The sequence below is a fragment of the Pan troglodytes genome, chromosome 4, assembly GCF_028858775.2.
Source record: "Pan troglodytes isolate AG18354 chromosome 4, NHGRI_mPanTro3-v2.0_pri, whole genome shotgun sequence".
NCBI classification, from domain to species: Eukaryota; Metazoa; Chordata; class Mammalia; order Primates; family Hominidae; genus Pan; species Pan troglodytes.
The window spans coordinates 11,216,948-11,233,888 of NC_072402.2; the positions used below are offsets into that span (position 1 = coordinate 11,216,948).

General features: G+C 49.7%; 1 protein-coding gene across 1 annotated transcript in view; it reads left to right on the forward strand.

Moving 5' to 3' along the window:
• The first annotated feature begins 797 nt into the window (after positions 1-797).
• The window catches only part of ANKRD33B (ankyrin repeat domain 33B), a 93,252-nt gene continuing 77,108 nt past the window's right edge, over positions 798-16,941 (forward strand). Inside the window, exon 1 of the mRNA XM_016952951.4 lies at positions 798-1,358. Within this exon, the coding sequence (XP_016808440.3) occupies positions 993-1,358 (366 nt within the window). The 5' untranslated portion in view covers positions 798-992. The remainder of the gene's footprint in view (positions 1,359-16,941) is intronic.

Sequence of the window (16,941 nt, forward strand, 5' to 3'; positions counted from 1 at the left end):
ACACAGGCCAGGCATGGGGACGGGGAGTCCTCGTCGTCCGTTCCCACTCAGATGCTCCCTGAGGTTCCGGAACACCCCGCTCCCAATCCCAGGATCTGACCAACCCTCAAGCCACGGCCGGCCCCGGTTCTGCGAGACGGGGGACTCTGAGGATCGTCCTCCCTTCCGGGCTGGGACTCCCCCACGGCAGCCGACCGCCCCCAGTTCAGAGTGGCCCGGCCCGCAGCGCTCCCCGGGCACAGGTCCCAGGTGGACGGCTCCGCTCCCGCTCCCGGCTTCTCTGCCCGCCAAGCGCCCCGGGGATTCCCCGGCCTCCAAGCGGCCGCGGCCGGGTGGAGTCAGCCCCGAAGCCCGGGATCCCCCGAAGGGAGAAAACCGGCTCTGCTCCTCCGAAGCGGCGGGAGAAACTGGCCCCACCCAGGCCCGGGGGCCCGACGCCCTCGGCGGAGGCCGGCTCCAGGGGTCCGAGGTTCCCGAAGCTGGAGGCCGGCTCCGCCCCGGCGTCCCCCCGCCGCCACCTCCGCCCCCATCCCGCGGGCCGGCGGAGGGAGGGGCGGGGCCGCTTGCCGCCCGCGACTCGGGTTCGGCTTCTTTAGTGATTGCTTCTGCTTCTCCCGCGCCAGCTGTCCCCAGCTCTGGGGCAACGCTGCCAGGTGCCCAGTCCCCGCGCTCGAGAGAGCGCCTGCCTGGCTCTGAACTCTGGCCAGGAAGGGGCGCGAGGGGAAGGCCCCGGGGGAAGGCGTGTCCCCGCGCCCCGCCCCGCCCCGCCTCGGAAAGCCCCCGCGGTCCCGCCCACCCCAGGGGCTCGCTCAGCCTCCGGAGACTTTTTTCTTTGAGCGCAGCCGCCTGGTGCCGGTTTCCGCCGAGCTGGAGCGCGCGGGCCACGGCTTCTCTGGGGACGCAGAAGCGAGAAGCGGGGACCTCGGCGCGCGCCCCGCGTCCCGCTCTTCCTGCCCGCGCCCCGGCCCCCGGCCCGCGCCCCGGCCGCCGGCATGGTGCTGCTGGCCGGGACCGGGCCGGAGGGCGGCGGGGCGCGCTGCATGACCCCGCCACCGCCGTCCCCACCCCGGGGCGCGCAGGTCGAGGAGGACCCCGCTGACTACGAAGAGTTTGAGGACTTCTCGAGTCTGCCAGACACCCGCAGCATCGCCTCGGACGACTCTTTCTACCCTTTCGAGGACGAGGAGGAGCACGGCGTCGAGAGCGCGGAGAGCGTCCCGGAGGGCGTCCCGGAAAGCGTCCCGGAGACGGCGACCCTTCTGCGCGCCGCCTGCGCCAACAACGTGGGGCTGCTGCGGACGCTGGTGCGGCGCGGGGTGAGCGTCGAGGAGGCGCAGGAGACTGACCGCAACGGCAGGGTAAGCGGGCGTCCCCGCAGGATTTGAGCCCCCTCACTGCCCCCACTCCCCTCCTCCCCACCACATCCCCGCGCCTCCCAGGTCCTGGCTCCGGACGGGTCACTCAGCCGCCGCCCAGAGCGCCTTTTCCCCGCTGTTTGGGAGCGCGGTGCCCTGGGTGGCTTCCCCGTCTCAGGCTGGGGGACGCGGTGCGGGGAGGGAGCAGTTTGCTCTGCCCGAGGTGTCAGCGCGGCAGAAACGCCAGTCCGGCGTCCTCACCGCATCCCCTTCTCGTTTACCGGTCCCCGTGGACCTCCTGACTGAATTCGCGCTGGCTGCCCGTGCTGCAGTCCAGGATTGGCTTCTTGCGGCCCGGTCCCCTCCTGACTATTACTTTTCCCCAGGTCCCTGGCAGGGGACCATTCCTCCTCGCCTGCAGGAGACAGCCCCTCCTGCCCAGCGCCCCATTTGTCCCCTGGGCCCCTCGCGCCGCCCTTGTCCTAACACGCTGGGGCGCAGATCGGCTCCTCCAGCCGCAATGATTTGGAAGCAACAGTTTCTTCCCTCGCCGGGACAGCTTGGTCCCCTACCGCACCTCCACTGAGCTTTGTGGCCCGCGCCGCGACCAGCCAACGTGATCGCTGACTGGTCTGTCCGCAGGTCACCTCCGCGAGCCAATGCCAGCCGGGGGTCCCCAGAGTCAGGGCCTAGGGAGAGCCCCAGAGCCGCAGGCATCCACCCGGGTAGGGCAGGAGGCGTGGAGGCAGGCACAGGCTATCCTTTCGTTATGACCAGATTCAGAGAAAACGAGATGTTTAGAAAAGAAAAGAAAGGAAAAGAAAAAAAGTTGGCTTAAGAAGACCTGAGAAGGACTGGCTGGTGGAACACCTTCCACCAAGCAAAGCACTTCAAGGGAAAACTGCAGAGTGACCACGGTGGCCAAGTCCCCAGTAGTCTGTGCTCAGTGGGCAAATGGCAGCGTTCTCACCTGATTTTTGTATTCTCCAAGGACCGTGGTATCTGCAGATGCAGCCTAGCACAAATGCACATGCTTTTTGCTCAGGAGCCTGCAGCTGAAAGAAAACATGTGCTTTGACTTGGGGACCCGGGTGACCTTGTGCCTTTGGTTTATCCTGCAGTGGGTGGGGCAGGTGGTTTGCCCTGACTGTGGTTTGGGCTGGGCTTAGGTGGATGGGAAGCCCTCCAATGTCACTCTCCCCTTGTACTACATTGCCCCCGTGATTCAATTACCTCCCACCGTGTCCCTCCCACAACACGTGGGAATTCAAGATGAGATTTGGGTAGGGACCCAGCCAAACCATATCACACAACATTTGAACTTGGAGGAAGGGTCTGTGCTTGTCATATGTTAGGCAGTGAGACCTGAGGTGGGGTCCCCGTAGGTAGCATCACCTGGAGCCCTGTAGTTCCTGCTGCCATTCCTCTTGCAATGCCTCCTCCCCCAGCCCTGGCGACAGATGCCCTGGCTGGCATGTGATTAGGGCTTGGAGCTCCACCCGAAGTCCTAGGGCCTGTTTCTCAAGTTCTACATTTGGTTTAACTGAGTTTTCAGGCCCAGATGTGTGTAATCAGAAACCTTGCTTTCTGGAAGCCAGTATGGGGGCCAGCTTTAAAGGAAGCCTCACCAAGCTCATAAAGGAACAGGTGGGGTGGGCCTCTCCCCCTGTCCTGGGCAGCCTGGTGGTCTCCAGTGGGCTGGAATGGGCACAGGAGGGGCCTGGCTCGCCCAGTCCCCACTCTAGGGCACCACTGGGCTCAGCTTTATATAATGTTTCCTTTAGGGGCAAAACATAAATGTTTGAAAACAGCTGCATTGAAGAAAACTGACAGCAACGTAAACCATCCCCAGGGGCTCGAGCCTAACAGACTGAGTCTCCAGGCCACACAGCAGAGAGGCAGGGGAGGGCCGTGGTATGGGAGGCTAGCTCCAGCCTCCCAGCAGCTCTCTGCCTCAGTTTCCTCATCTGTAAAATAGGGATAACGGCAGCCTCTCCTCTTAGGATGTGAGCATAAAATGGCTTACTGCCCACAAGGCTCTGGGAAGGCCCGGCCCCAGGCTTGTGTTTACCATCTTGTTTCTCATTCGCCTGCCTTCTCTTGGCTTGGAAGAGAGCACCTTCCAGTTTTATTTTGTTTTGTTTTGTTTTTTGTCTTCTGCCAGGCAAGGCTTTTTCTCTCGCTGCTTTTCTTCGCCTTTGATTACAGCAGAAGTGAAGACTTTGTTTCTCTGTGTCACGTAAAATAATGATGTAGGCCCGGACATAGCCTGCTAACTTAGAGACCCTTGGACTCTTTCATCTTTGGATCAGACGGAGCAGGGCCTGTGTTCTGTGCTTTGTGGGGCCAGTGGGGGGAGCGAGGCAGGAGCCTCCATTCTTTTCATTAGCTTCTCAAGGTTGTTGATCAAATAGCCTCTATCTTCCTGAAAAACAGCTGAAAGAATCAAGTGTGGCAAAGCCCTGATGCCCTGCTCTGTGGTAAATGGAGTGAGTCATTGCCAAAGTGTTTACCGCAGACCTACTGTGCTCCCGCTAGGTACTTTAGCAGACTCAAAACTGAATCCGGCAGTCCCTGCCTTTGAGAGTCCTAGCCTTTTAGTGAGGAGAAGAACTTGCAGAGGAAGAGCGGCTAGCTAAGACCTAGGAAACTGGGAGACGGACTGCTTTTCACATGACGGTGTCCAGTCTCCCCGACGGCAGCGTGGGTCACTCCCTCACTGTCTGCAGGCTCCTGGTTTAAGGGCACCTTCCCTGGGAGGCTTTTCTGTCTCCTCTTGTCCAAGCCTACAGAACCTGGAGCTGAGCAAGGGTAATGTAGGCATTCAGACATTTAGGGCTGAAATTATAAATAGGATGGTCATTTAGAGAGCAGGTGACGTTTGAGCAGAGATGGTGTCTAGGGGAAAGAGGAGTTAGAGGGAACAGTGTGTGCAAAGACTGAGGTGGGAACCTCATTGGAGCCTGGTCTCCAAGCTTATCATGATTAGTGGCAGTGAAAACCTTAAAGAAGGCCTGGACAGCTTTGGTGCAGTGGAGGGGTAATTGCATTATTGGCAGAATGACAGCTCACAGGTACAGCCCACAGCTGGCTTTCTAGGAGAAAATGATCTCTAAAGGCGTCTAAACTTTTCTGGGACATGCTTGTTGAGCTCTTCCTCTCTGGGCATTTAAGAAGGGAGCTTTGCCTGAGCTGACAGGCATTCCATTTGGTCTGGGTAACTAAGGATCAGATGTGTTTTGTTTAAGAACATGCATTCTCTCCTGCCTCCTGAGATTGGTAGAATGTTGGATGCGGCTCAGCACACCATTTTCCTTCTAAAATATTTATTGCTCTAAAAGCATTGCATGATTTAATATGCAACATGTAAATATTTGTCAGATAATTGCCCAATAACATTCAAAGCTTGCTTCCAATGTCTTCTGGATTTATGGTTGTTTTGTTCCTTCTGACTTGAGGCAGTGCAAGCTGCCATAATTCTTTTTCTTAATTCTTCTCTTCCACTTACTATCACCTGAAGTTCACCTTTATGGCCTTGGCGGCTCTTGAGATGACAGTGAAAACACACAAAGTGTGTTGTTTTAATTGTTGCAGAAGGGCAGTTTAAATGTCAGACAGCTCTTGGACTTAATTAGGCCCAAATACGTGCTCAATTTAAAATACTGCACTCCTGTCCTGATGGGATTCTGCTTCTGCGTGTTCGTGTTTGTTTTTGAGACCGAGTCTTGCTCTGTCACTCAGACTGGAGTGCAGTGGCGCAATCTCTGCTCACTGCAACCTCCGCCTCCGGGGTTCAAGTGAATCTCCTGCCTCAGCTTCCCACGTACCTGGGATTACAGGTGTGCGCCACCACGCCCGGCTAATTTTTGTATTTTTAGTAGAGACAGGGTTTCATCATGATGGCCAGGCTGGTCTCGAACTCCTGACCTCAAGTGATCCTCTTGCTTGGCCTCTGAAAGTTCTGGGATTACCGGTGTGAGGCACCGCGCCTGCCCTGCTTCTGCGTGTTTAAATTTCCAGGGTCTCTTGGTTACGTTTTCCAAAGGCCCCTCCATTGGTTTGTTTTGTTAGGTCAGCAAAGCCCACATCACACCCAGTGTGGGTGTTTCCCTTTACTCTTGAGGTGCTTAAAATTAAAACTTAATTTTCCTAGATTTATAGCGATGATCAGGGCTTTATCTTGAAATGTATGTGAGAAAGTTTTTATTTATTTATTTTTTTAATACTTCAGAAAGATTTATAAGCTCCAGAATCACTTTTCCCCTAAAATGAGAATCCAGTTATTGCAACAGCCCTCCGTCTTTACCAGGCCTCGGTGCTCATGGCCTGGGTGTGCACAGAAACGGGCTGACTAGCATAGAAAGTGACTTCTCTGGTTCTTGTTAGTTACCATAGAAAGTGAATTCTGGCCTCAGGCCTCTGTATGCTTGCGGAGGGCCTGCAAGCACAAGCTTTGCTTTTTAGGAATGTATGTTAGGCTGGGCGTGGTGGCTCCTTCCTGTAATCCCAGCACTTTGGGAGGCCGAGGCAGGCAGATCACTTGAGCCTAGGAGTTTGAGAACAGCCTGGGCAACATGGTGAAAGCCCGTCTCTAAAAAAATACCAAAATTAGCCAGGCATGGTGGTGGACGCCTGTAGTCCCAGCTACTGGGGAGGCTGAGGCAGGAGACTCGCTTGAGCCCAGGAGGCGGAGGTTGCAGTGAGTTGAGATTGCACCACTGCGCCCCAGGCTGGGCGACAGAACAAGACCCGTGTTTGAAAATAAATAAATAAATAAATAAATAAATAAATAGAGGCATGTATGCTAGTGTTTTAGTTGCATCTCCAAATTCTGAACTGTGAGAAAGCGGGTGAGGAGGGCAAATTGAGCAGAATCCTAGACCGGGAGTCCGAGGGGCTGGAGTCAGAGGAGGTCTCAGCTGAAATGGGCTTGGCGATGGGTGGGCTGGCTGATGTCTGCCTCTTCCTCTTCTGCTGACCGTGGTGGGGAGCACTCTGAGTCTAGCAGCAGTAGAGAGGCCCATGTGTTTTTTGTTTGTTTGTTTTTGTTTTTTTGTTTAGAGATGGAGTCTCGCTCTGTCACCCAGTCTAGAGTGCAGTGGTGTGATATCAGCTCACTGCAACCTCCGTCTCCCAGGTTCAAGCGATTCTCCTGACTCAGCCTCCTGAGTAGCTGGGATTACAGGCATGTGCCACCATGCCCGACTAATTTTTATGTTTTTAGTAGAGACGGGGTTGCGCCATGTTGGCCAGGCTGGTCTCGAACTCCTGAGCTCAAGTGATCCACCCACCTCGGCCTCCCAAAGTGCTGGGATTACAGGCATGAGCCACTGCACCCAGCCCCCATGTGTTTTTGATATAAGAATGTCAGTCATCTGTGGCCACAATCATGCTGCCTAACAAATAGCTACAAAACCTCACAGGTGTTTACAACTGTAAATGTTTTGCTGGGGGTGGCCTGTCTCAGCTGATGGAGGCTGGATTTGCTCATTCGTCTGCATTCAGCTGGTGGTCAGCTGCGAATGGCAAGACCAAAACAGTCTTAACTGGGAGGACTCATCGCTGCTCCATTTGGTCTCTCATCCTCCAGCAGGCTGTCTCGGCTTGTTTTCCATGGCAGGGGCAGGGTTCCAGGAGAGCAGGCTGAGCAAATATGGCCTCATGATGCTTCAGCTTGGCTGAAGCATCACTTCTGGCTGCTTTGTCACGTATTGCTTCTTTATTTTATTTTATATTATTTTGAGATAGAGTCTCACTCTGTTGCCCAGGCTGGAGTACAGTGGCATAATCCTAGCTCACTGAGCCTTGACCTCCTGGGCACAAATGAACCTCCCACCTCAGCCTTCTGAGTAGCTGGGACTATAGGTGCACACCTCCACGCCAGGCTAATTTTTATTTATTTTTTGTAGAGACAGGATCTTGCTATGTTGCCCAGGCTGGTCTCAAACTCCTGGCATCAAGCAGTCCTCCTGCCTCAGCCTCCCAAGGTGCTGGGATTATAGGCATGAGCTACCATGCCTGGCCTCCTTTATTCTTTTCAGATTCTTTAACAACATGACTCAAATACCTTTTTTTTTTTTTTTTTTTTTTTTGGTCAATTAGGACTCATTAAAGAAGAGAAAACAGGCATTTAGTTTTTTAAAAATTTCCTTGATATAAGTGTGTTTGTGTTTATAACATTGTAATTATTATTATTATTGGTCAGCTGCCAACCTGAAAACAAACAACAGGTAGAATAATCTACTTCAAGCCTGTACTTACAGTGCTGATTTCCCCCATAGTCTGTGACTTTGCCCCTGATCTACAGTGTGAAATGGAGAGAGGGCTCTGCTGCGTTTGGGTTTCTTGAGTACTTATTTTAAAATCTTATTTGTTTATTTATTTTTTTTTTGAGATGGATCTCGCTCTGTTGCCCAGGCTGGAGTGCAGTGGTGCGATCTCGGCCCACTGCAACCTCCACCTCCCGGGTTCAAGCGATTGTCCTGCCTCAGCCTCCTGAGTAGCTGGGACTACAGGCATGCGTCACGATGCCCAGCTAAATTTTGAATTTTGAGTAGAGATGGAGTTTCACCATGTTGGCCAGGCTGGTCTCAAACTCCTGACCTCAGGTGATTCACCCACCTCAGCCTCCCAAAGCGCTGGGATTACAGGCGTGAGCCACCGCCCCTGGCCTCTTGAGTATTTATTTGAGCCAACAGGTGTCCATACTGGGGCTTGTGCCTGGACCCCAGAGTGTGCTTTTCGTTTCCTAGTCCTGATCTCCAGCTCTGATTTTTTTAGATTGAGGAAATATCCATCACCTCAAGGGGTTAATAGTTTTCTGAAATAAATTTAAAAAACAAAATTTGGATAAATTTAAACAACAATGACAAAGTTGAAAAAAATGTGAGTCCAGATTTCTGAGGTGTTTGCACCAGGTAGTCTCCCAGAGATGGTGGTTCCCAGCTTGGACTGTACATTAGAATCATCTGGAAAGGTCTATAAAAGTCCAAGTGCCCAGGCCACATCTCAGAATTAAGTGAGAATCTGAGGGTGAGATAAGGCATCCGTATTTTGTTTTTTCTTTTTTTTTGAGACGGAGTTTTGCTCTTAATGCCCAGGCCGGAGTGCAGTGGCGCAATCTCGGCTCACTGCAACCTCCGCCTCCCAGGTTCAAGCGATTCTCCTGCTTCAGCCTCCCAAGTATCCGGGATTACAGGCACCTGCCACCATGTCTGGCTAATTTTTGTATTTTTAGTAGAGATGGGGTTTTACCATGTTGGCCAGGCTGGTCTCGAACTCCTGACCTCAGGTGATATGCCCACCTCGGCCTCCCAAAGTGTTGGGATTACAGGCGTGAGCCACCGCGCCCGGCCAGGGCATCAGTATTTTCTAAAGCTCCCAGAGTCATTTCAATGTGCAGCCAACACTGACAATCACTGGTGCAGACTCTTGAACTCAAAGTGGGGTCCTGAGACCTGAAGCGGGGGGTTTCCTGCTGGGGAACTTGTTGGGAGTGCAGAATCCCAGCCCTCCCCACCAAGACCTGCTGAGTCAGGGCCTACTTTTCAACAAAACCTGCCAGGGGCTTTGGAGGCAGTGAAGCCTTTGAGAAGCCTTAGCACAGAGCATCTCATTCTACCCTCGGAGCCCCGTGATGTGGATGTGGGTGTCTGTGGTGAATGGATGAAGTTACAGGTTCAGGGAGGTGCCATAGGTGCTCCCGTGGTGGAGCCAGGAGGCAGTTCCAGTGCGGTCTGAGTCTGAAACTTACCATCCCCACAACACATGGCTTCACCTACTGCCCATGCCGCAGCATTAGTGTCAGGCAGCCCCGTCTGGGCCTGTTCCCCAAGTGGACACTGGAATGTGACTTCTGTCTTTCCTTGTCTCAGAAAAAGTGTGCCACTATGAATGCACTTAACACCCTTCACTGGGCACCTCTGCTGAGCACAGGCTGACGTGGTTACACCTGCTTCTTCCTGGGCCTCCCTGTCCATGCCTCTCCCAGCTGGAATGTCCCTTGCCAGAAGTGTGGGTCCTAATTCAAGGGCCAGGTAAGCATCCCAGAAACAGAGGCCAGAGAGAAATGCTTCATTCTTCATTCCCATCTGATTAGATGCCTACTTCTGTTCTGAGTTTCATCAGACCTGACATAAATATGCCTCTGGAAGCATACGTCGTTATTTCTCTGTTTCTTTGAAATTGCTCTCAAATCCCACCACTCCAATCCAATCAGTTGCCACTGAGCCAGCTGTGACATGGGATTTCACTTCTACCTCAATTTCTGTATCTCTGACTTAGTAGAAATAAGTAAAATCCACCTTCAACTGTCCTTTAAATTCAGGGACACCATTTAAAAATAATCTCTTCCAGCTGGGCGCGGTGGCTCACACCTGTAATCCCAGCACTTTGGGAGGCCAAGGTGGGCAGATCACGAGGTCAGGAAATGGAGACGATCCTGGCTAACACGGTGAAACCCCGTCTTTACTAAAAATACAAAAAATTAGCTCGGTGTAGTGGCACACACCTGTAGTCCCAACTACTCGGGAAGGTGAGGCAGGAGAATCACTTAAACCTCGGAGGCGGAGGTTGCAGTGAGCTGAGATCACGCCACTGCACTCCAGCCTGGGCAACAGAGCGAGACTCCGTCTCAAAAAAAAAAAAAACAAAACAAAAAAACTCTTCCAATTCTTTTATGGACATACATACTGTATTAGTCTGTTTTCATACTGCTGTAAAGAAATAAAGAACTGCCTGGGACTGGGTAATTTATAAGAAAAGAGGTTTAATTGACTCACAGTTCCACATGGCTGGGGAGGCCCCAGGAAACTTACAATCATGGCAAAAGGCAAAGGGGAAGCAAGGCATGTCTTACTACATGGCGGCATGAGAGAGTGAGAGCGAGGGGGGAAGTGCCACATTAAAACCATCAGATCTGGTGAGAACTCACTCTCATGAGAACAGCAAGGGGGAATCTGTCCCCGTGATCCAATCACCTCCCACCAGGCCCCTCCTCTGACATGTGGGGATTACAATTTGAGATGCGATTTGTGTGGGGACACAGGGAAACCATATCACATACTTAATGACATCAAGGACTCCTGACACCCTACTTTATCTTAAACTCTGACATCATCAGATCTACAAACAGGTAACACCATCATACCCCTCCACTTCCCATCACAACTAAAAGGGGCCTCCTCTCAGTCATGCTCTTCACGTCTCTGTGGCTGCCATCAACCCCTTCCTTGCCCCGGGCTCTTTTACACACGCACAAACATGCGTGAGCATGCGTGTACACAAACACATACACACATATCATTCCAGTGGCTGTCTAGAAGATATCCACCTTTTGTGAATGAAACATATTTTCTGTTTTCTTTGTTCACATATTTTAGTAACTTTTCTACATCCTTATTTCTGTCAATTAAAAGGATTTATGTATTCTTTTACATATGGAATTGTCTTGACTTAATTTGGAGAAAAATTTCACGTGGTTATGATTTAGAATTATTAGCCCAGTAGGCTGTAAAGCCAAGCTCAAGAAAATTCAAAAAAAATGGTGTCATAAACACCATGTTCTCTGAATTTGGTTAATTTTTTTTTTCTAGATCTAACACAATTCTAAATAACTCCTAGATAAAATGGGAAACCATAATGTAAATTAGATCCAAAAAGTAATAAAAATATTACATATCAAAATTTGTGGGGAAAAGCAAAAGTGGTATCTTGAAGGAAAATTACAGGTAGCATAAAACTAAAGGAAAGAAATAATCAAATGAAAAGCAGAAATTGATGAAATCATGAAGATTATAGATCCAGGACAAAAGCTGATTCTCTGAAAGTGATAATAAAATAGATATTTTTGACAATAGCTGTCATCAAAAAGAGAAATAGCACAGATTTGAAAATACAGGATAACAGGTTATAGCACAGTTAAAACAAAGATTAAAAAGAGATCCTGTAAGAATGTCATCCTATTAAACTTTAAAACTGGCCAGCTGCAGTGGCTCACGCCTGTAATCCCAGCACTTTGGGAGGCTGAAGCGGGAGAGCTACTTAAGGCCAGATGCTCAAGACCAGCGTGGGCAACATAGCAAGACTTTGTCTCTACAAAAAAAAAAAAAAATTAAAACTTAGTCGGGTGTGGTGGCACATGCCTGTTGTCTTAGCTACTGGGAAGGCTGAGGTGGGAGGATCACTTGAGCCCAGGAATTCAAGGCTGCAGGATGAGCTAGGATGGTGCCACTGCACTCAGCCTGGATGACACAATGAAACCCTGTTTCCAAGAAAAAAACAAACAAACAAACAAACAATTCTCACTTAAGAGTCTTGCTGGCAGGCTGGGCGCGGTGGCTCACACCTGTAATCCCAGCACTTTGGGAGGCGGAGGTGGGCGGATCATGAGGTCAAAAGATCGAGACCATCCTGGCCAACATGGTGAAACCCCATCTCTACTGAAAATACAAAAATTAGCTGGGCGTGGTGGTGCACGCTTGGAATCCCAGCTACTCGGGAGGCTGAGGCAGGGGCAGAATTGCTTGAACCAGGGAGGCGGAGGTTGCAGTGAGCCGAGATCACACCACTCCACTCGAGCCTGGCAACAGAGCGAGACTCTGTCTCCAAAAAAAAAAAAAAAAAAAAAAGAGTCTTAATTCTATGCCATTGTTGGGCCTTACCTTTATGAATAAGTAAACAGGGCCTGGCGAATGGAACCAGTTTTCTGTCCTTTAGAGCTAGAGCTAAGGGTAAATGTGATGGGCAGAGTCCCCTATTTAAGTTGGAGAGCTTTCTGTAGGTTCCCAGAGCATGGCTAACACCATCTCCAGAGACCTTCTGCTGCACATTCAAGCACTTCTAGGCCGCTCTGCTTCCCTTCACAGGGACACCGACTTACCCTTGCTGATTTAAAAATAAAGGAAGGCCAGGGAATTACAGGGAGTGAAAAGAGCCGGTCTCAGAAGGTTATATGCTGTATGCTTCCATTGACGTCGCAGTCTTGAAATAATGCCGTTGTGGAGATGGAGAACTGATCAGAGGCTGCTGGGGCCGAGCGTGGGGAGGGGAGAAGTGTTACCATAAAGGGGTAGCTGGAGGGGGCCTTTCAGTGCTGGAACCTTTTTGTGCCTTGATGGTGGTGGTTACAGGAAGCTACGTGGGGGTTAAAATTGTATAGATGGACGTATATACACACACACACACGATTGTGTGCATACAGGTGCAATCTGAATAAGCTGCATGGATTCCAGCAATGTCAAGTTCGTGGCATTGTTATTGTATAGTAATTGTGGAAGATGCTACCTTTGGGGAGGACAGGTGAAGGGTACAAGTTCTTGTGGGGCTGTAACTATTTCAAAATAAAAAGTTGAATGAGCGTGAAAAGCTGCACGCATGACCTTTTTCCTGTAGCCTTGTTTCCATGAATCGATTGAATTTTGGACATGAAAGCAGGGTCAGACCTAGTTATTAATAGGTGGGAAGAGGACTCACTGGAAATATTGGGCAACAGAACCTGGCTACCTTCACTGTGGTTCATGGGCCAGCAGCGTTGGCATCGCCTGGGAGCTTCTACCAAATGCAGGATCTCAGGCCCCGGAGAATCTGCATTTCAAGGTCCTGAGATGATTTGCACATACATTTAAGTTTCAGGAGTTCTAGAACTTTTCTTAGAGTAGAAATCCAGTTTGTTGGTTGCATGATCCTGGACAAGTCCCATGATCTTTTGATCTTTAGTTTCCTGTAGATCCCCATCTAGAAACTGGGAGGCTTACTATGAAGATAATAACACCTCCTAGAGGTTCTAGGCAGAACTAACGAGGAAGTTACAGAGAATGTGCTTGTGCTGTAATAGACACTCAGTAAACAGAGCTTTTGTTTCTATGGGCGAATGAATCTCCAGATGGTTTTCCAGTACTGCTAGTTCCATTTTAGCCAAGGGGAAAAGTGGAAGCAAACTGAATGTTTAACCAAAAGAGGAGTAGTTAAGAAAATAGCACATCCACATGGTGAGGCCTCTTTTGTAACTGTTAAAAGTGGCAGCCAGTGCCATGGGGAGAAGCCCAGAAGAGAGCAGAGGAGGGTGCTGGGGCTTCTGGTGCATCCTGTGGGCACCTCGGATGACGCGAGGGTGGAGCCTGAAACGCTGGCCCAGGAAATGGAACAGAAGCCTGTTGTGGGTGGGAGGAGAATCGGAAGCAGCATAAGGAGAGTTTTTCAAGAAGGGGGAGGAAGCTGGTGCCGGGGATGGTCACACGCCTTTCCTCTTTCTTTTCCCTTCCCTTTCCCCTTTCCCTTTCCCTTCCCCTTCCCCTTTCCCTTCCCCTTCCCCTTTCCCTTTTCTTTTCTTCTTTGAGATGGAGTTTCACTCTTGTTGCCCAGTCTGGAGTGCAATGGCACAATCTCAGTTCACTGCAACCTTTGCCTCCTGGGCTCAAGCAGTTCTCCTGCCTCAGCCTCCCAAGTAGCTAGGATTACAGGCACCCACCACCATGCCCGGCTAATTTTGGTATTTTCAGTAGAGACAGGGTTTCACCATGTTGGTCAGGCATGTCTCGAACTCCTGACCTCAAGTGATCCACCCGCCTCAGCCTCCCGTAGATTACAGGCGTGAGCCACCGTGCCCGGCCGCCTTTCTCTTTTCTTCAGCATTTCCCTTGAGTACCAGTTACTGCAAAGACCCCTGGAGTCGGGGCCCATCCTGGGACTTGCAGGGACTGATTCTGTCCGGTGTTGGGCTATGCACAGGCAGCTGTGGTGGATTCCTGGGTTCTCCCCACATCTGCTTCCCTTTAACATGTCAAGGCAGCCATCCAAAGGGCATGACCCTTTCCATGTGTAGCGGGAGGGTCAGTCTGTATCGCTTCCTTCTAGACCTTGCAGCTTTTGTATTTTAAAACTCGAGAGACAATAGTCATCTCCTAAAAATAGCAGCAGTGACATAGCTCCGCAGTCAGTTTTGCTGGCACTGGGAATTCAGCTTTTGTCTCTGGTGTTAGATAATGGGCAGGTTTCTAGGAAATGAATTCCATGTGCAGTAGAGCCAGGTTCAGTTGACCTCACTGGAGACCTTGAACCCAGCTTGCTGCACCGTGGGGTCCTTTAGTCATCTCCCTGCTGACCTCCATGCTTTGGAGGGTCCAGGTCTTAGGGGGACCTGTCTCCTTGGGAGTACAAAGGCCCTAGACACTTAAGAGTCGCGTTTTAGGAAGCTGGCACAGCCTGTGAGGGGCCTTCAGGAGTGGGGAAAGGGGCAGTGCCTTGTCACCTATATGTCCTCTGTTGAAGAGTGAACTGCACCAGGCCATCTCTGAGGCTCTTTCACACACTGTGATGGGTGGAAGGCCACTTTCAGCTGCAAGTACAGACCCTGTAGATGATCAGCTCATTCTAGTTTGCCTGGGACTTTCCGGTTTTTTGTTTTTAGCACTGAAAATCCTGTATCCTGGGAAACCCCTCTGTCCCCAGGAAACTGGGATGGTTAGTCAACCTGCCTATGTACAAGGCCACCCTTAGGTTGAGGCTGCACACAGAGTGCTGCCTAAGAGAAGCTGAAGGACCCACCAACCGCAGAATTTCTCCTTTAGCACTATCTGGCCCCTGACTTTGGAGGAAAGCAGCATGTTAAGTTACATTATCTGGAAGGAAGCACTGGACTAAACTTAGTCCCTTATACTGGATTCTTTTATCACACAAGAAAGCCATAACCCAGCCAGGGGCAGGACCCGCATGGGGACACAGGACAGATAGATCTTCTTGGGGGGATTTTGGGAGATAGGACAGCCCTTGATCAGAGAGGGCCCATGGGGTGGAGGGTGGGGCTGGATTGGAGTTGGGGAAATGTAGATTAAATACATTTCTTGAAAAAAATTCAGTTAAGATATGCTAGAGAAGCTATGGTCAATTTCTTTTTAATAGAAATAATCATTTTTAAATTTTATCAAGTGTAACAAATCTGAACCATTGGGTTTGTTTATGAGGCACAAGTATATTGAGTTAATTTTGAAAAACCCCAAACCTATCTCATTTTTTAGAGATAGTGACTTACAGTGACTCTACTAATAATTTTATTGGGTCTAAGAATACTTAAGATACTCTTGGCTGGGCGCAGTGGCTCATGCCTATAATCCCCCAGCGCTTGGAGGGGCTGAGGTGGGTGGATTGCCTGAGCCCAGGAGTTCAATACCAGCCTGGGCAACATGGCGAAACCCCATCTCTACAAAAAATACAAAAGTTTTCTGGTCATGGTGGCATGCACCTGTAATCCCAACCACACAGGAGGCTGAGGTTGGAGAATCATCTGAGCCCAGGAAGTCAAGGCTGCAGTGAGCCGTGATCGCGCCACTGCACTCTAGTCTGGGCAAGGGAAGTGATACTGTGTCTCAAAAAAAAAAAAAAAAAAAAAAAAGATACTCTCTCCTTTTTTTTTAATTCCCTAGTTTTAATCTGGTAGAGGGACCTTGAAAATACTTAAATACTCATATCATTCTTATGGATTGGTTTGGGTGTGTGAGTTCCAACATAGACAGGAAGGCTATTTTTCCTATCAATAACATCCAAGAAGCCTGCTAAGTAATGGTTTTTTTTTTTTTGGAAAAACCATTTGGAAAAGAATAGATTTTCCTGAACTTTATTAAAACACAAATCAGGTGCTGAAGGGATAATTTTGAAATTCTGTATTTTGAATGTCTTTCCACTTGCAGAAGAGGTATGTAGTTTTTAAAATTTCTGAATAGAACTACTTGTGCATGACTTTGAAAAAGTCACTTTCACTCAAAAAATACCAGGTTCTTTACCTGGAAAATTAATCAATGCACATATAGATGATCTCTAGCTCTAAAAATTGATGGGATTCTATCTTATGATTAAAAAAATTAAATGAGTAGTATTAAATGATTAAAATAAAGTAGTCACGGGATGACTAGGAACAGAATTTTTTTTTTAAAGAAACCTAGTGAGAAAGGTCAAAGTAATGGGAAATCCCCAAAAAGCATAGTAAAAGGAAGCAATTTGAAAGTGAAGAAAAAGGAACCTTTTAAATAACAGCTGTATTGATACAGAATTCACATACCATACAATTTAACCGTTTAATGTCTACCGTGGTTTTTATCATATTCACAGATCTGTACAATTATCCCCACAGTTAATTTCAGAACATTTTCATCAATTCAGAAAGAACCGCATACCTTTTAGCTTTTACCCTCTATTCCCCACCCCCTCCAGCCCTAAGCAACCATTAATCTACTCTGTCTGCCTGTTTACATGATTTATGGGAGGATTTTTATGAAAGAACCAGATCCTTGTAATTTTATGTCCCCCTATCTTGACATTTTCCTCAGTAAGAGAGTAGGACAATCACTCCACCACCAGGAGTGGCTGCCACATGCAAGACATATGTGGGTTCTACCTGCAAGGGTCTCACCATAAATTACCTGTCAATTACAGTGGAGGATGAGGGGCTGAGTCTTTTAAAGTATGCAGAGCCCTAAGTCTGACTCATTCTGTGTTGAGCGTTGGGCCACACTGTCTGCTCATTCATCTCTAGTTGGTTTGCTGACCTGTCGCTGCAGAGGTCCTCCGAGTGTGGTCCCCACCCAGCCTCACTTGG